The sequence below is a fragment of the Populus euphratica genome, unplaced genomic scaffold (assembly GCF_000495115.2).
Source record: "Populus euphratica unplaced genomic scaffold, PopEup_1.0 scaffold25.1, whole genome shotgun sequence".
Taxonomy (NCBI): Eukaryota; Viridiplantae; Streptophyta; class Magnoliopsida; order Malpighiales; family Salicaceae; genus Populus; species Populus euphratica.
The window spans coordinates 2,453,788-2,473,232 of record NW_011499851.1 but is presented as its reverse complement, the minus strand read 5'-3'; the positions used below and the strand labels follow the sequence as shown (position 1 = coordinate 2,473,232).

At 30.0% G+C, this 19,445-nt stretch overlaps 2 protein-coding genes across 3 annotated transcripts; one reads left to right on the top strand and one right to left on the bottom strand.

Moving 5' to 3' along the window:
- Positions 1 to 2,157: 2,157 nt before the first annotated feature.
- On the top strand, positions 2,158 to 6,085 carry LOC105121580 (uncharacterized). Of its 2 annotated transcripts, XM_011020283.1 has the most exons (9): positions 2,159 to 2,693; positions 2,784 to 2,935; positions 3,149 to 3,244; positions 4,224 to 4,286; positions 4,499 to 4,567; positions 4,648 to 4,750; positions 4,837 to 4,908; positions 5,437 to 5,525; positions 5,625 to 6,085. In XM_011020283.1, exons 1-9 carry the CDS (start codon positions 2,348 to 2,350, stop codon positions 5,775 to 5,777), a joined length of 1,143 nt encoding a protein of 380 aa, XP_011018585.1. In that variant the 5' UTR covers positions 2,159 to 2,347; the 3' UTR covers positions 5,778 to 6,085. The 2 variants fall into 2 exon arrangements, with proteins under 2 accessions (XP_011018586.1, XP_011018585.1); XM_011020284.1 differs by lacking the exons at positions 5,437 to 5,525; positions 5,625 to 6,085 and adding an exon at positions 5,312 to 5,352 and having other exon boundaries at positions 2,158 to 2,693.
- Positions 6,086 to 7,949: 1,864 nt separating this feature from the next.
- LOC105121579 (acetylornithine deacetylase-like) lies at positions 7,950 to 15,349 on the bottom strand. Its single transcript, XM_011020282.1, has 10 exons — positions 14,951 to 15,349; positions 14,133 to 14,377; positions 13,843 to 13,951; positions 12,423 to 12,561; positions 12,285 to 12,342; positions 12,147 to 12,164; positions 11,864 to 11,986; positions 11,556 to 11,709; positions 11,440 to 11,473; positions 7,950 to 8,333 (listed from the first exon to the last, which is right to left on the bottom strand). Exons 1-10 carry the CDS (start codon positions 15,272 to 15,274, stop codon positions 8,230 to 8,232), a joined length of 1,308 nt encoding a protein of 435 aa, XP_011018584.1. The 5' UTR covers positions 15,275 to 15,349; the 3' UTR covers positions 7,950 to 8,229.
- Between the last annotated feature and the right edge of the window lie 4,096 nt (positions 15,350 to 19,445).

Genomic DNA, 19,445 nt, shown 5'->3' with positions numbered 1-19,445 from the left:
ACATAAGAATTAAACAATAAAATTTAGAATTTTATAAAGAATTACAAACCAATCAATTTTACACTATTGTATATAACTTTCAATATAATTATTGATCAAGCGGAAGTTTTACATGAAATTTCTTGATATATTACCCTATATTAGCTAGAATTTAAAGTTAATTAAAGTTTTAAAAAAATTTGCAATTTATGTTGACAACCAGTAATTTACATGAAAAATACATAAAAATATAAGTGGTAAAACTATAAATAAATATAAAATAAACTATTAGCACTCTAAAAATAAAGGAAGAAAACTTTTATTATGAACGTAGTTCGGACTGTGTTCTCAATAACCACACTACTATTCTCATAAGACTTCATCCATTCTCTTGAACCTAACTTTTCTTATTTGAAAAACTACCAAGCCAAACAATAACAATAAAAATAACAAACTCTTAATGGTAATTTAATTATTTAGATTTTAAATTTATTTTTTAATAATTATGAGTTGGAGTTTTTTTAAAATTATTAAAAACTTATATAATTATTAATTTTAAGACCTATAAAATTAGTTGAAGTATACAAAATTATTCAGACACGCACATTAAATTAAAAATAAAACAACAAAAACAATAATCAAACCTTCACACAACTTTAGTTGAAGTGTACAAAATTATTCAGACACGCATATTAAATTAAAAATAAAACAATAATCAAACCTTCACACAACTTAATTTAAAACAGATGAGAAAAACACGTAGGTGCACTGGAGGCCTCGATTAAGTTTGGTTTGGGCATAAAAGAGATTTTTTTTTTTTAAGAACAAACAGAAGATAAATGCCCGTGGTAGAGGAGATCTCAAGTTCTTTTGTTAGTTTTTTACATGTTGAGTCATAAAAAAAAAAAAAAACAGTCCATCTTCTCATATCATGACATTTGAACAAATCACGACAATCAATATTAAGTTAAGCATAACTATATTTTTTTATTTTTTTTATTAATATGGTTCTTCAAACTAAATTTTATATAGATATTGAAACTAACAACCAAACATCATGGAATCTTAATTAACTTCAATTTCAATGCTATTGTCCTCCACTCTCATGAAAAATAAATAAAAAAAAAGTTTTGTGCTCTAGCTGTTTCCTTGACTTAAAGACTTGAATTCGATTTCCTTTGCAATATTTTCTCAAAAAAGAAAAAAACTTAATCGGGAGCACGGTGCTAAAGGTGCAACCTCAAAAATTTATAGTATTAAGAAAGCTGTAGACATAAAAATAAAAAAAAGGAGAAAGAGTAGAATATTTATTTCAACTATACTTCAAGTTAGATTAATTTTTTTGAAATATTAAAAAAATAAAAAAGAACCCTAATAACTATGTTAACTACAGTTCATAAATTTTGAAACAATCACTACTTTTAATAACAATTGTGTTTACATTCTATTATTTTTTAATATTTTTTTAACATATATTATTTTTCTAATTTTTTATTAAATTGTGTTGGCATGAAAAAAGATGACCAAGCGGCCATAGTTTCTCTTCTCATTGTTAATTCTCTCATACACCAAATAAAAAAAAAAATTAGGTCTACAAACAGTTTTGTAGATAAAATTCCTAATTCTGAAGAAGGCCGAACTAATACGAAGGACTCTCTCTTTCAGCAAAGTCAACAGGGTGAGGCTGTTCTACGAGGAATCCGATTTTGTGACATGCATAGATGTATATTTTTTTAGATTTTTCATCAAATATATTCTTAAAATAAATTTATTATTAATTATATATAGAAGTTATCTTGAAATATAATAGATGTATGGAATTAATCTTTATTTTTGCATTATATATCAACTGTAAAAGAATATTTTTCCAGTGACGTCGCTGATAAAAATGAGACGAAGGTGGCATTGCCATTAATATCTAGGGTCAGTAAGGGAAATTCCCTGTAAAGCATGCGTGGTATATAAACAAACACCACCACCAAAAATATATAAATAATAATACTACTGGTTCCCATTAATCTACAGAAATTTGATAAAGCCGGCGTAGCATTATCTCCACGTGTCGTTCTTTTATTGGCAGGTCCGATATTCACGAACATCCTCTCACTCCTTCGACCAATCAAAATCCAAGGATCACAAAAATATCAAAATCGTAAATAATGGGAACAAGTAAACAGAGAACTTCCTCATCACGAAATCCAACGCCCCAAAACCACCCATTGACCTCTCAAATCCTTTAAACACAAATATCACTGCAGCCTGTGCGTGTCAGAGAGAGAGAGAGAGAGAGAGAGAGCGAGAGAGAGAGACGTGGGGAGAGACAGACCGCTATGCTTCGTGACGGAAACGGAGACCGAAATACCGGCTAATGGAGCTGCCGTTACTTTTCCGAACACCGAGCCACTCACCAACTGCAACTGCAACCACGTCGTTTAGAGTTGGTGCTTGGTTTTCTAAAACCAGTGACTTTCCGGATAGTAGAAGGAGATTGAACTTGAGAGAAAATGGCGTCAATAGGATTAAAATACGGTGCAGCAAAGCATCTACAGAGAGAACGGGTTCTGGTAGTGAAGGAATCGAGGAGAGAGAAAGGAGGAGATTCACCGGAAGTGCTATGGAAGTGACTACATTTGATCAGAGCTTTGGCGATACTGCTGCTGACTTTCCTTTGTGGGAGAAAATCGGTGCTGTTGTTAGACTCTGTTACGGGATCGGTCAGTTTTATTTATTTATATTCACCTGTTTTTCAATTTTTTATGACCCGGTGCGCCTGTTTTTAGTTTAATTCGAATTGGGAATTGCAGGTATATATGGAGGAATGGCGTTGGCAGGGAGGTTTATATGTTCAATAACTGGAATTGATAGCCTGGGAGGTTTCAATCCATCTTTGGATGCATTTCTTGAAGGGCTTGGATATGCAGCTCCACCGGTCATGGCCCTTCTTTTTATACTAGATGTATGTTTTTTCCACTCCAATTAATTCCTTCATTCAAAAAGAAATATACTATTTTGCTGAACTTGAGCTGGTAATTGAATAAATTTTTGAATATTTTTATTTGACGGGCAGAAAATTGACAAGTGGAATCCTGTTATTAGTTGGTTTTAGTTAAGTAATGAACCCTTTTGTAGTTTTCGAATGTTGTTTCTTTATTTTTTGAAATGGTTGCAGGATGAAGTCGTGAAGTTGTCGCCTCATGCTCGTGCCATTAGAGATGTGGAGGACGAGGAACTGCGGAATTTCTTTTATGGGATGTCACCTTGGCAGGTAAACCTTTTACCGTTTCTTTTCTGGAAAGGTATTTTTTTGAAAAAATAATTTTTATAGAATTTTTTTGAAAAGGTAATTATTTTTTTTAAATAAAGTAGTATTATGTAAAATAAATTAAAAAATATTTTTTATTATTAAAAATAAACTGAAAAATAATATATTAGTATTTTATTTTTTTAAAAAATTTATTAAAAGAATAATGATTAAATTTAATAGATAAAAAAGCTGAAGAGGAATGAAATTAAAAAAAAATAATTTAATTTTATAAATTATTTTAAATAAAATAAATAACAATTAAAATAATAAAGATTAAATTTAATAGATAAAAAAGTTAAAAAAGGATGAAGTTAAAAAAAATTCAATTATATAAATCATTTCAAATAAAATAAATAGAATGAGATCAAATTTGATAAATAAATAAATTTTAATTAAAAAAATAATAAGAGAAAAAAATAAAAATCAAAATAATGAGGATTAAAATTAATATAAAAATAAAATTTTAAAAGATTAAATTAAAAAAAATAATTCAAAATAAAATATATAACTATTATAAGATTAAAAGCCATATGTGATACCATTAAGAAAATTAAAAAAAATAATTCAAAACAAAATATATAACTATTATAAAATTAAAAGCCATATGTGATACCATTAAGAAAAAAATAAGGTATTTTTTAATTTTTTATAATTTTAAAAAATTATTTTATTTTTAAAATGAAAGTAAAATGTTTTTCTAGAAATTAAATTAAATAATGAAAGTAAAAATGTTTTTCTAGAAATTAAATTAAATTTCATTAGTTAATTTTTTTAATAATAAATAAATACAAAAAAATTTTAAAAATTATTTTTCATAAAACAAACAGGTATTATAAAATATTGATAATTATTATAAAATATTGACAATTATTAGATATATTTTTACCACTCTCTCTATGAGGTAAGATGAATTTGATTCAATTTTGGACCCTATTTGCAGTTTATTTTAATTGTTGCTGCAAGTTCCGTGGGAGAGGAGCTTTTCTATCGAGCTGCCGTTCAGGTATATTCTTCTACTCATGCTGAATAGTGAATTAAAGAAAATCCCCAAATCCCCTGTGGGTTTAAGTCACTTCCTTTATCCAGGTATAATTGAAAGTAAAATCCCCAAATCCCCTGTAGGTGGATTTAAATAACAATAATAACAAGAAAACTTCTCTACTGGAAATACTTAATTATTCGTACTTTTTTCATCTTTTCTTAATTACTTCACAGGGAGCACTGGCTGATATATTTCTAAGGGGAACCAATTTGGTGGAAGATGCTCGAGGAATGGCATCGCTGGTATGTGGTTGAACTTATTCCCTGTCCTTGGTAATGAAATTTGCCTTGCAACTGAAATTTTTATGTTTCTACATTTGTAGACTGGTGTGCTGCCTCCTTTTGTCCCATTTGCCCAGGCATTTGCAGCTGTTTTAACAGCCGTTCTTACTGGATCCCTCTATTATGTGGCTACCTCCCCAAAAGGTTGATACTCTTAATCTTCTCAAAGGAGTATTTTTTTTCATCTTTAAATTGCAGATTGATTCATGGGTCTGTTCTGTTTCTTACAGATCCTACTTATGTAGTTGCACCAGTTCTGCCATCTTACTCTGGGCGTGAAGATCTGAAAAAGCTATTTGCAGGTTTCACCTCTTGACTTGGCGTAGAAGCTTAGTTCAGTACTATTTCTTTGGAATTATGGCTTTTGAAATCCTAGTACATTTGGTCAGCGGGGAAATCACTTTATTTCTGCTATTCCTTTCATTTTTGAAAAAAAAAAGAAAAAATAAATTATTAGAAAGTCTTTTGCAGTGACAAGTCCGTTAACACGAGTGAAAGTCAATCTGTTTGGTGTCCTTTGCCAACTAAGTTTTGATAATCTCGTCCCATGGAAACCTTCAATTACTGACTGTCACTGCTCATTTTGATACATCGAAACATGCATATTGCGAATATAAGTTTTAAATCCTTGTTTGGGCGGGTGAGGTCATGAGGAATCTTTCGCAAATAACTGGTGACTATTCTAGTCCTGCATCTTCCTGACAGCTTAGAAGAGCATAATGACTTTACATGTTGCTCGGAAGAAATGCTAAGTAGTCTGCATATTTTTGGTCTTACTGGTTGGTCAAACCAAACATGCATTAGCTTATGCTCTGTCATTTGCACCGCAGCCTGGTATGAGAGGAGGCAAATGAAAAAGATCTACTCTCCCCTCCTGGAAGGACTTTTGGCGCTCTATCTAGGTTTTGAATGGATCCAGGTGAAGTCTTGAACTAGGTACTTGATGTTATACTACCAATTTGTTTCAGAGGCTCGAACTGATAGATTTGCATGTACAATCTTTTGCATTGTTTGGCAGACAAATAATATTCTAGCCCCCATCATTACACATGGCATATACTCGGCTGTCGTATTGGGGCATGGCCTTTGGAAAATACATGAGCACCGGAGAAGACTACGCCGGAGAATCCAGCTTCTTAAATCAGAAGAAATGAATTCAAATAAAAGATGAAGTAGCTGCTTATGAAAACCCAGATAAAAATGCTTGGGAAGGAACGATAAATGGTGGGGGAGGAAAGTTGTAGAATACATAGAGGCGATTATTAGGTATGGATAGTACGACTAGAGATGCTGTATACAATAGAAAGCGCATTGTGTTATTAACAGTGAATAAACGGAAGAAAGTCACAGTTAGAATACAAAGCATGGTACTGATTGGAGATGGCGAGATTCTAGCGCAAGTTGATAGTATTTGCCTGTGTTATATATTTATTTAATTTTTTTTTTTAACATGAAATGCTTCGAGGCATGATTCTTTTCTACGCCATGGTTTTCTCTACCCTGGCTTCTGTTATTTGGACATCACGTAGCAGAGTCGGAATGCGATGGGTAGGATTAACTCTTATTAGGGAATTCATATAACGTTTTTCACGATCAACTGTAATTAAATAAAATCTATAAATAAAAAAATAAAACATTTTACATTTATCAAATTAAATTAAGATAGTCTTAAAGAAAACACACCATTATATATATATATAGAAGGTATTGTAATCTCGTCATGTATAACTTAATATATATTTATTTTTAGTTTAGTTTATTTTATATTATATTTTTTTTCAGGTTTGCCTGCTTGGGATGAGAGGGATTTGCAGGTGCAACATTTATGTCTGAATTGTATATGATGTATTTTAACTTCTTTCAAAATTTTCCTTCAAATATTTTGTTCCTAGTCTCAAAATTCATTTGTTCTATGATTTATTCTCTAGAATTCGATACGAGGAGAGAAAGTTGCGAAATCTTTCAGGTGATTAGATTTTGGACACTAATAATTTGATTTTGATTTTTATAATTTCAATCAAGGTGGTTTTTATATTTAATGATACTAGAAAAAATATATCAAAACTTAAAAATCTTTTTTATTTGATTTTATTTTAACTTTTTAGACCAAATATAATATATCTAGGTGTTAGAAGCTCATGTTTTTTTGATAAAAAAATATAGTTGATATTGTTAGAGAATAATATAAATCATATTTTGAAGCCTTCACTTAAGAGCTTAAGCTTTTAGGTGAGATGGTTCTATGATATGGTATTAGAGCCTTAATAATCAATCAAGCGGTCATGAGTTCGAATCTCATCATCCCTATTTATTTGATAAAAATTAAGTATAAGGTAATATGAGCTTTCACTTGAGGAGGTGTGTTAGAAAATAATATAAACCATATGTGCAAGTTTCAAGTCTAAAGAATTTTTACTTGAGAGACTGTGTTAGAGAATAATATAAATCATATTTTAAAACCTCATCTAAAAATTTAAAATTTTAAATGAGATGATTCTTTAATAGATATTAGAGTTTTAGGATTAAACAACTATAAATAAAAACAATAAATGACATCTTACCTTGGGTTTTTTACTTTCTATCCCATGGTTGCTTTACCCTTCAATTTTTTCTCTCTTTTTTTTTTTTTACCTCTTTTCATAAAATTTTTAATTTAATTCTTTCTAAATGAAATTATTTAAATAATGTTTAAATTATTATCTAATTATACTGTTATTTTTAAATAATATTAGTGTCTTATAACATTAGCAATTTATAGGTGTACCTAATATACAACATTTTTTCAACGCATATAAAATATTTATTTAAAAAAAAATTATTGTAAATTAAATTATATAAATTTTCTCAATGTTAGCTTTGTTATATCCTTTTAATAAACTTGCATTAAAATTATCAACTCATTATTTATTGTTTTATTTTATTAAAATTTTAACAAGTTTTAATTAAAGAAATACTGTTTTTAGACTCATTTTAAATTGTTAAAAAAATCTTACAGTTTTTATGCAATAAAAACTCAGCTAAAGAAAAATAAATATAATTTTTTTAAAAAAAATATTGGTAAGAAAACGAATTTATACTAACAATTATATTTTTTTTATAATGAAAATCTATTTTTATTGTCATATAATTACATATAAAAATCCAAAAAACACCCAGTCATTTTCGTGATGCAGGAAAATACATTCCCAATACCAACACATTCCTCATTCTATTGTGTTAAAAAATATCTTGGAATCCCACAAGTAGCGTAGCACAGGTAATTAAATAGCTATAAATGTTTAGGCTCAAGTCTTTTCCATCCTTTTTATTTAAGAACCAAGTGAAAGCAGCCTGCCAGGGGAGCTGAATGCAAGGAAAGTTGTTTATGAGAATCATCAAATGACTGTCCAAGCGCCAAATCTACTAAGAGGAAAGGAAAAACTATAAATGGAATAATATCCAGATGAGGAACAGAAACATCATATTCCAAGCAGCAGGCAACTCTTGCTGAAAAAGCATATTAGATGCCCTTCAAAACTTCAAATTAACAGAGTTTACATGACAATCATTTATTTCTATAACGTAACAAGCTACTCATCTGGTATCTGGTGGTGTTGTTGTTATGTCATCCACTTCGCTGCGAATCAATTTTCTAATTGAGAGATGATGCTGGTAAAAATCTGGTAGCCTTGGCACATATCAGAAAGCAGGCAGTACTCATTCTTGGCATGGTATGTGGCCATTAAACCTGCACAGGGATGCAAAAAACAAGCTGTAAAACAATAATAGAGCATGAGAATGAAAAAACAGTTAAACACAAGATATCACAAACCAAACACTAAAGGCTAATCTTTTCATGTAGAAATTATAAATGAGAGAAAATGTGATGAAGTATGAATATTAATGCAGACATGAATTTTCAATCACAATAGGTCAAGCCATTGGTCACCCACATTAAATCACATCAGCATCTCTGCAGCTTGATAAAACTATGCACATAGCCTGTGCCTTTCTGCAAATAAATGAACTGGCAAACTAAAAAGACAATGAAATGAATATGTTAATTTAGAAGCAACTTCAGGCAAATTTCCAACAGCGTCATTCATCAACTCCATTCATCTATTCAGTTGCTTTTCCCCCTGATCAACCCAGATTCAAGTTCCTTGTTTTGCTTGTTTGGTAACATCTAAGAGCCACCAGAAGTTAAAAATCTAGTCTTGGACACTAGCACTTGAAACAACTACCCAGCTGGGTTGCAAAGAAAAATTAAGTTGGTCCTAATACAGTTCTGATGCAGAGGACCAAATGGTAAATAGTGGTATAAATGAATCTTCAAAACGGAACTCCACAATTAAATGGAGGTTTTGGAAAATGAGACTACAAGTATATTTTGTCTCCACAGGTAATGTATGGAACTCCTGGGGACATTAATGAGGGTAAGAGCTCTTTTGCTTCAATCCTCTATTTAAGGTCCATGTGGCAGATAGCCCTTTCAGCATCATCTTTCTGGTAATGCCCATAGTGATAAATTTTAATTTTTTGAGCAACCACGCAAAAGGAAACCCAATAATCTAGAACCCCCCCATTGTTGTCCAAGGGATATTTTCACCTTATGTTGGATACTTGACCTTTCTCAAGGTATGGTGACAAGCTTTCTCTGGACTTCAATAAATGCTCACGTGAAGGCTAAATCATCAGATAAAAAGAAGTGCAAGTATGAAAAGTAGAAAATGATTGTAGTAGATCTTAGTTTCCATCGTTGCTTAATCCCTAGCCTATACAGTGAGTTGATCTTTTTTTTTTTTCTTGTTTCCCTAAGCAACACCAAGCACAACTTCAAAGCAGCACCAAGTAAACTCTCAGTATAAGCTACTTTCAGCTCCATACATGAAAAAAAAAAAAAACAAATCCAAGATGTAAAATTTAAGATGTTACCAAAATGCACCTTTTAGCCTTTCAGCTAATCAGCTACTAATACATGATAATATGTACTTAGCTAATGGATACCCACTGTATATTTTCCTAGTGACTACCACAAGACACAAAAATGAGTTGATGGACATCCATCTTTGTGCATTTCTATCATTCTTTCTGAATTCACCACATGCTTCCTTTTTTCAAAAAAAAAAAAAATGTTTTTAATAAAGCTCAATCAATTTTTGTTATTTTCTGAGTTTTCATGAATAAAAAGAGGTCAGGGATTAAAATAGAGAGAGATGGAGAACAAGGGACCAGGAAGAATGGAAACTAAAATAATAACATAGGAGTTTATGCAAAAGAAAAAAAGAAAAATAAATAGGAGGATTAAATAAAATTAAAAAATTATTGAAAAAAATCCTACACATTAAGATAAGAATTTAATTAATTAGAAATCCATAGTCAAGAAAAAAACAATATCATTGCCTAACATTATTTTTTCAGTTTAATTTTTTCTATTTTGCAGGGGATCTTAAACAATACAAATAGGAGACATTCAAACAAAAAAGGCACACACAAAGATAAAAAAAAAGAAGAAAAAAGAAGGAGATACTCTAGTAAAAAAAAACTAGCAAAAAACACCTAGCACAAGAGAGAAAAAAAAAGAAGCAATCCAATTTGTTTCAGCAGCTTTAAATCATCGGAGTAGGAAGGAAAAAGAAGAGGAGCAACATTTAGACATGTTAGCATGCCTCCCTGCCCCGACGATGTGTGAAACAAAGCCTTGAAAGCTAAACTGTTGATCCACGCATACTGTACATGCACCAGCCCCTTTTTTCCAGCACTCGTTCTAGCCTTTCTAGTCCAGTTCCAACCGACTTCAACAACTAACTTCAACAAATCAAAAAAGGCTAATCCATAAAGGTAACCTATGATAAATGGACCATTATTGGACGTTGTTCAAGATCATTAACATGTTGATTAAAAATTGTTTGATGAGTATTTGATTGTGCCATATTAAAGTTTTTTTTTTTTTAAAAAAAATGATTTTCATTGGCGTCTCTTTGTTTAATGTGAGTTTGTTGATTAATGTGAGTTTGTTGAATAACATTGGTTTCTAATATTCATAAAGTCAACCCGAGTTAAATGAAACATCACTAGGTGTTGTCCATGGATTTTAGACAAGTGGATGAAAATTTGTTTGCTGCATAATTTGATTTTTACCATATTCAAAATTATTTTCAAACAAAACAAATATAACCTCTCATTTTCTTTGGTTTTTCACAATTTTGTTGCGTAATAATAATTTTATTATTTATAAAGTCAATCTAGGATAATTGAATCATTTGATCTTTGTTCAAAGATGTTGACAAGCGAATAATAGAAGTTATTAATATGCGACTCCTCATTATTTGTCTTTTTAAAAAAATAAAAAAATAATAATTTGTATGTGTGATTATATTTTTTGGTGTAGGGATGTATATGTGATTATATTTTTTGGTGTAGGGATGTTCTTTCTTGATGAGATGTGAGTATTAGACCTTGTTGTTGGGTCTGGATCCTGAATTACTATTCTAAGTCCTAGTATACTTTTGCCTCATAAACAACACAAGCATTCAGTTTAGACAACAATTTTTGCATCTAAGCACAAAGGGCATCCTTCATCATTAAAAACAAATAACAAATCAGTTTACCCTAGGAAGGATAATTTTAATCTTTTCTTTAGCATAACTAACCCCTTACCTAGAAACTCTAAAAATTAGTTACGGTTTCTAATTACAATAAAACTAGGTTACAACTCATTTTTCTTCTTCTATTTTTACATATTTACTAAACGAGATGACCCATGCGACATACACTAGCATCTATAAGGCTTGACTTTCTACTGAGATTAAAAATAAATAGCAAAATCCCAAAAATAAGCAACAGCATCATACCATAGCCTGCTGTTTGAACATCGAAACCTTCATCCTACAAAATCCAAAAACATTAAATAAAGGATGAGAACTTAGAAAAACATTATGAAAATGGAAGAAAAGAAGATATATCTTACTTTCAGCTCTCGAATTAGTGGCAGAGTCCCTGTAATTGAATACGGTTTTACATGCCCAACTATCTTTTCAGTTGCTTTACACAACACTTCAAAGCCACGTGATTTTAGATTACAGGCAACTCCTGAAGATGCCTCATCAAAGGTCACGGCAAGACTGTTGGAAAACAAACCCATATATAACTACTTTTGGGAAAAAGGTTGTAATGATGAGTGAGAATAACACACAAAAAGTAATTTTTTAGAACTCATATAATTGCATCCCTGAAATAGGGGAGATCCAAGGTGACAGAGCATGCAAGAAGACACACCTCCCCCTTAGGTTTTCTTCTGGTAGTACATATTTTGAAACTGGGCCCCTTGTGCCAAGCTTCTCAATGTTCTCATTTATATCATCCACATGCTTTTGTAGTTTGCTCATCACATCTTCGACACTACAGTAAAGAGTAAAATATTGGAAATCAGAAACCTGAAAAATTATTGAGAAAAACAAATGTCTATACAGTCCAGAACAAAATAGACCCAAATCATAATTTGAAAGACACGCTTAATAAGCGCTAAGATTCTGTTATTAACATGAGGCAGACTGCTAACCTGTAGAAGGGAGTTAACCTGAAACAGAAGAAAAGGAACTGATGGTGAGACTTCATTTTCATATCAGTTGAAACTGATGGTGAGACTTCATTATCATGTCAGTTGCTGTGTTAAGAACTTCTTTACAAGATTATAAACCTGACATCTCCAGATATTGTACAGTCAGCAGGAATTTGATTGATCCCACCTCCTGGATCTGAGACAATGAAGATGGGTTTCAGAAATTAAAGCATTTGCTTTCCACAATATATCATTACTTATGGCTGCAAAACTTACAACTCCATTGAGTTGGCTTCATAGTTGATGGTGTTGCAAATCCATATACTTGCTCTTCCTTATGAGGTGGAAAGTCCCTGTAAAATCGTGACTGTATCTCTTTAAGAGCCTCCATGCCCAGCTCCAGAGGATTTATAGCCTGCAGATAATACAAACTTTGAAATTAATAAATAAGAAGAAACTGGAGAAGTGACTCCATCTATTCCATGAAACACATCATTCAGAAGCTAGAATGGAATATGCAGCCCAATTTGAACATATGAAACTAGAAAGTCTTTCATAAGACTAATTTTTACGAGCAATCATCTATATAAAACAAAGCTTGATGTGTCTTGCACCATCTACAGCTTTAAAATACTGTCAACCAGCCATAAAATTGTCTATTTAGCATACTCTCAAAACTGGGCAACTAAAGTGTAGTGAGCCAGAAGTAGGTTTTTCATGCCTGTTCTTCATTTTTATCCAAAATTTTTTAACCTGGCTACCTTCCTTTCTACTTCTATTCATGCATGCATAATATAAGGTTGAATTGAAAAGGGGGTAGAGCTATGTTACACATACATGCCAGTACTATACAAATAAATATTTGCTTGCATAGATGTGCATACAGGCCACACTATAAAAGGAAAGGGAAAATAATAATTGCTTTGGAAAAGGTAAGAACCCATGTCATGTAAGCTACTTTCGAAATTTGTAATATTTCAGCTATAACAATCCAAATTGTGGTCATTGTCATTTACACCTTGCTTTTCCAAGATAGGCCTATGGATTCACAGATACAGAATGATTAGAATAAAATAGTAGGGGTAGAGAAGTGGAGACTCTGACTAAAATCATGTGGGATGAAGTGGTAAAAGTGATTTAAAATCAAAGCAACTCAGAGATATTTTGGTCCAAAAAAGAGAGATGAAAGCGCAAAGAGGAAAGGTATAAGCTGACCTCACCAAACCAGGACAGGAATGCTGTGTGGAATTGAGTTTTATGTTAATTCATTTTTTGTTAATTTACCATTATTTGCATAACGAGGAAAAAAAAGTACTCCATCACTTTTTCAAGTTTCTAATCACACAAACCACTTTTACAACATAAATTTCTGCTTCATGTATTTTATCATCTTCATAGTGCAAGCCAGTCTAAAGTCAGCAGATTTTTCTTCTTATTATTCTACTAGAAAAGGCCAAAATGTTATGCACTAATATAATTCATTAGTTTTTGACTTCTTTGCAATTTACACATTGGTTTGCTTATCATGTTATACTATTCATCATTGAAAAGTAGAACCAGAAAACCATCATAAAATTTTAGGTTTCATATATTTAATACCAGAAAAGTGACAATAGTTTTCCCGTATAAATAAATGCATGAAAAAGTTCACATGTTGAATTACTGATCTAAGACAGTAGAGATTGTAATGGTATACCTTATGCGGTAAACCACTATGAAAAAGTTTCCCACTGACATGAAGTTTCCAAGGAATCATACCACCAGTGCCAATGCAAGGTTGTTTATCTGCTGTGTCAATCCAATATCTACAAACACAAAATCACATCAATTAATCAGATTTGTATCTCAACAAAAAACAAAGAATATGAAACTAAATTTTCATTAAAGCTTCAGACCAAAAAAATAAAAATAAATCTAAAAGACCATAGAGATGCTTTATATATAACAAGTCCTTTTCTTTTCCTAAAGAAATTGTGGCTTGCTTACAGAGGACCTCCCTTCAGCTTATTGAGCAGACCATCTTTCACAAGTGCATCCACACCGACCCCTGTTATGGAAGAATTCTCCTCATTGGCTATAAAGACTGCAACTACTGTTGACTTCAATTTCAGCTTCGTCTCCCCCAACTTCTTCATCAGTTCAGTCACAAGGGCAACATGTCCCAAACAATCAGTGGTTCCACGGCCACGAAGTTTTTCTCCATCGATGCTCAATGAAAATGGATCAAACTCCTGCAAATTTGGTCATCATAGCATGAATAACAATCACTATCATATCAAATTCACTGTTACACATGACTGAACAAAAACATCGAATCTTTACTCGTAGATATTTTCCTGACATAGAAAGTTCAATTAATAACTTTTGATGCATCCAACACCTTAATAGCAATCGGCATAATGAGCCATAATTTTTCAATTCGTAGAAACTCGAAATTACCTTTGATGACGATAATTACTTATTCAACCCAAAATAAATCAAATCCCGAGGAACATTTCAACCACTAACTTTCCGAACAACAAACTCAATACAACAGAAACCCAGTTCAATTGTAATTAATTATCTCAAAAGGAGTAAAATTTAAACTGAAAATCTCAAGCCTGAGTGCGATTGAAACCTTGACGAAAACTTCGTCACATAAAGATAAAAACCAGTAATAGCTTCATAAGGAAAAAGTGAAACTCCCATAAACAATCAAAATCAATCAAACCCCACTTCCCCAAAGAACAACAAAAGATGAAAGAAAGAAATGAAACCCACTTCCCCAAAGAACAACAAAAGATGAAAGAAAGAAAGGAACAAACCCAGTCATTAGGATTGGCAGTGACAACATCCATGTGCATGCCAACAAAAGACAGGATCTTTCCTTGTTCGTTACCAGGGTACTCCACAATAAGATTGCCTCTTTGAGGGAAATAAGAGACATGATTCACAATCAGTGGACCTCCTCCAGTGGTGGTGCTGTAAGGAAGAAGAGAATTCAACACATGCTTGACAACCCTGTCTTCTTCAGGGATCAGCTCTGGGGGGTTGTTTTGGACATATTTGGACTCTCCAATGAGGTTTCTCAAGAGTGAGACAAAGGAATCCTTGTTCAGGTCCCCTAGGACTTCTTCAATATCAGCCATTAGGGTGTTCTGTCTGTGCGTGAGAGAGAGAGTGCTAAGTTGCGAAAGTCCTTTTTCGGAATTTAAGGCAATTAGATGCCAAAAAATAAAAAACACCGTATACATAATTCACTATTCATTATTATAATAATATTTTTATCCTTAAAGTAAAAATGTTGTTGATGGTAACCGTATTTGTATCTTTTTATACGGATTATTAGTTATTAAAACATTAACTTGAAATATAAATGTTTTTCCAATTTATTTTATAATAGTAAATTACTTTTCAAATAAATAAGAATCTTTTGTCTTTTCATTTTAAAATAAAATAAAATAAAATAATAAAATAATATATTTATCATTGAAATAAAAAAAACTAAATTAATATCTAATTTATTAAGTGTAGTTTAGTTTTTTTCTTGAGATTAATAAATTAATATTAAAATAGAAAAGTTGTTATACCGTGAAAGATATTCTTGCCTTTCATTTAGATATTATTTGTTTTTCAAAAAATAAGTTTTAGAAAATCACTTTCTAGATTTTTTTATATTTATTTGCTATTAAAAAAGTTAGTAACATAAAATACTTTCCGGTAAAAAAAAATTAACTTGGTTTTTATAAAAGTATTTTTCTAAAATTTTTTGGCGGAAAACACTTTTTGAAAGTTATGAAAAATTTAAAAATATCATATTATTTGCTGATTATATCAAATTTAGTCCTCAAACTTTTGATTGCTATATATATTTTGTTTTAAATATTTATTTTTCAATTTTATTTCTTAAAATTTAATTTTTATATTAACTTTGGTTCTTATTTTTATAATTTTTATGTGCTTTTTTCTTATTATTTTTTATTGAAATGTTTTATTTATCAAATTTGAAGTATTCTTTTGATTGTTACTTATTTTTATTTGAAATAATTTATAAAATGTTGATTATTATTATTTTAATTTTTTCATCTTTTATTTTTTTATTTTTTAGATTTGATCTCTATTATTTTGATTATTATTTATTTTATTTGAGATAATTTATGAAATTATATTTTTTTTCAATTTTATTATCATTCAACTTTTTAATTTGTAAAATTTGTTTCTTATTATTTTAATAAACTTGAGAAAAATAAAATATTAATAAGTTATTTTTAGCTCATTTTTCATGAGATAACTAAACACTAAAAAGTATTTTGCAACTTATTTTTCATTTCATTACCAAACATCAGAAAATAATTTACTTTTCTGGAATTCATTTTCCAAATTAAAACTAATTTTTAGCAAACAAACAGAGCTTTAATTAAAAAAATATTCTCTTATGTCTTGTCTTTAAAAGAGTTATTATGTTCTTTTCTTGTTAGTGCAATGTGATGAAGCGGTTGATTGAAGCGGTTGATTGCTAGTGCATTTTTTTCTCCTTCTTTAAAAATTATAGGTTGATCCTTTTTATTTTTAATATTTCAATTTCAATTTTTATTCTTTTAATTTTTAATTTTTTAATAACTCTTTTATAAAAAAAATATTTTTTTTAAATTTCATCATTCAATCCCAATTTGTCATGTATTATTTTTTTTCTCATTTTGGTCCTTATTATTTTGATTTTTTTTCTTGATCTTTTCATAAATGATATAGTAGTTTTTAATTTCATCATTCAATTCAAATTTATTGTATACTATTTTTTTTTAATTTGGTCTTTATTTTTCTAGTTTTTTTTATCTGTTGTTGAAGTTTTTTTTTTTAATTTAACTCTCAATTGAAAATTTTTAGTTGTCATCTAATTTTTTTTATTTCGGTTTTAATCCTTATTCTTTTAATTAAATTTTTTATTTTAGATTATTTTGTATAATTATTTTTTTTTAATTTTATCATTCAATGTTTGATTTTTTAGTGATTAGTTTTTATAGTTTTTTTATGTAAGTTACTTTTAGTCTGATGACTTAAGTAACGAGTTTGAAAAATTATTATAAACTAACATTTTTTTGACTTATTTTTTTTTAATTTTATTATTCAACATTATTTTTTTATAAAAAATTAGTTTGTTTTTTTTAATTTATTTTCCATAAAATTATCTTAACCATATATAATTCATTAAAGTTAAGTATGCACTCGACCTTCTAGCAGCTGTTAAAAGTAAAGTTCCACTACATAGGTATTAAGTACATTGATATCGATCTAATTAGAAATAGTTGATTTATAATCAAGTTAAAATGAAAAAAAATTAACCTAAAACAATTGAATGGTCCAAAACTAAAAAAATTAGTTTAATTCAATTTCAATTTTAAAAAATTAAAGTCTATTAAACTAGAACAAACTAAACCCAATAAACCAATATTTAACCTTATTATAAAAATCTAGCAAGTATAAAAGAAAAATCCTAAAATTAACCCTCATAAATCGTCAACTATCTCCTTCTCTCCTAAATCACATTTACATATGCCCTTCTCTCTCCATACTCTCTAGTTCTTTGATTTTATTATGATCTCCACCTAAAATCCAACAAAAACATAGGTTCTCTTTGCTTGACATGTTTGTGCTGGAATTATTGTCTAGCTAACTATGGTTTTCAAGCAATTGCATCTCTTTGTCTTTTTTTTTTCTTTTTTAGCTATACAGTCTCTTTCATATGAACCTAGAAACCATAAAGGTAACAAAATTTATAACTCTATCAAATGTCTATTTTCTACATATTCATATGCTTTTATGGATTTTAATATTTTAAAGTTGTTGGCTTTTTTCATTTCTTTTCTTTCTTTTTTAGGAGTGGAGGCTTTTATAAGTATAAGGGAAGCTTTGCATCTTTCCCAACATTCTCCTCACAGTGCAATAGTTTCGTTACTAATAATTGATGAAATTTTAAAATTACAAAAGCATTTAGATCGTTTAAACCATATTTGAAAAGTTGTTGCTTCTAATATGTTTTTTTTAGAAGTAGAATATTGCATTAAAAGATGGCAAGATTTGACAAGGAAGACATGGAAAAGTTTGCTTACAGCTCGAGTTTAGCAAATTTATCAAATAAAATGATCAACAAAATCAAAATAACAAAATAGCAACCAAAAGTTGTAAATTTGATGTCACACCAAACTGAATTGCTAATCAAACTTCCACCTTGTTCCAAATTTAAATTAAAAAAAATTCTTTCTATCTTTTCTCTTCTTAACCGAAATAAAATTTGATATTACCTATTGGAACCAGCCATGGCCTCTCAAGATATCAGCCTTTAACACCTTAACAATCAAAGGAATAAGTTCCCCACCACACTTAAAATAGAGAAACCAGAACAACCAATCTATAGGAAACAATATCATCAAGAACCCTCTTAAATCAACATGCCATTTCCACCAGAATCCTCCATCAGTTTGTATGAATCAAACCAAATTCGTAAACTCTTTACAGCCTTTGAATAAGCATTCTTAAAATTGCTAGAGAATCTCTACTACACATATAGACTGATTACACGAACACAAGAATGCCACTATAATAGAACAAATGCCTTTTAATAGATCTAATAGCACTAACCAACAAATACAAAAACTTGCTAAAAATCTTTAAAGGAAGAAGATGGAAAATTACTTAGTAAGATGAGCATGAATTACTTGTACCAAAAATCTCATCAAAATAGCACACTAAATTAGACTTTAGAGGCTAGAAAACTATCTTATGCTTTAAAATTATGCTTAATTGGTATATTAAGCATATCTGGTTGGCTAGGCCATCATCCAATATTGTTGTTAATCTCATATATACTTTATTTTGTTAGTGATCTTGTAATGCTATGGTCTTCCATGATTTATGTTCTCCTTTTGGCAAGACTTTTGGATTTGATTTGGCATTGGTTTGGAAAGTTATTCTAGTTTCAGTTTATATATTTAAGACTATACCACTTGAAATAAAAGGGTTGTTGGATACCCTTTCTCAGTTTACTGGCCGATCTTGTGGAGTATTTCTCTTATATTACATAGTGTTTAGAATGTCCTTAATGAACGCTACAGGTTGGAGATTGATGCTTGGAATTTCTACAACTTCTTGATAAAAATATGAATTTGTCTATAAAAGCCCATTAAGATCAAATTTAAACAACCAAAAAGCCCACATAAATTTAGCATCTCTATTTGGTCATGAAAACACTAAAAACCCCCCTAAAAACAACTATAAGTTTTGTCGGTTTTTCATTTTAAAAACTAAATCAAATCAAATTAAAAT

Excerpts from the sequence above, each read along its gene's own strand:
- LOC105121580 (XM_011020283.1), top strand. The coding sequence starts at position 2,348 with ATGGAGCTGCCGTTACTTTTCCGAACACCGAGCCACTCACCAACTGCA. Across the intron at positions 4,751-4,836 it reads TGTGGCTACCTCCCCAAAAG|ATCCTACTTATGTAGTTGCA; the intron begins GTTGATACTCTT and ends TGTTTCTTACAG. Across the intron at positions 5,526-5,624 it reads TAGGTTTTGAATGGATCCAG|ACAAATAATATTCTAGCCCC; the intron begins GTGAAGTCTTGA and ends ATTGTTTGGCAG.
- LOC105121579 (XM_011020282.1), bottom strand. The coding sequence starts at position 15,274 with ATGGCTGATATTGAAGAAGTCCTAGGGGACCTGAACAAGGATTCCTTT. Across the intron at positions 14,378-14,950 it reads CTGCCAATCCTAATGACTGG|GAGTTTGATCCATTTTCATT; the intron begins GTTTGTTCCTTT and ends CCAAATTTGCAG. Across the intron at positions 12,343-12,422 it reads GAAGCCAACTCAATGGAGTT|ATCCAGGAGGTGGGATCAAT; the intron begins GTAAGTTTTGCA and ends TCATTGTCTCAG.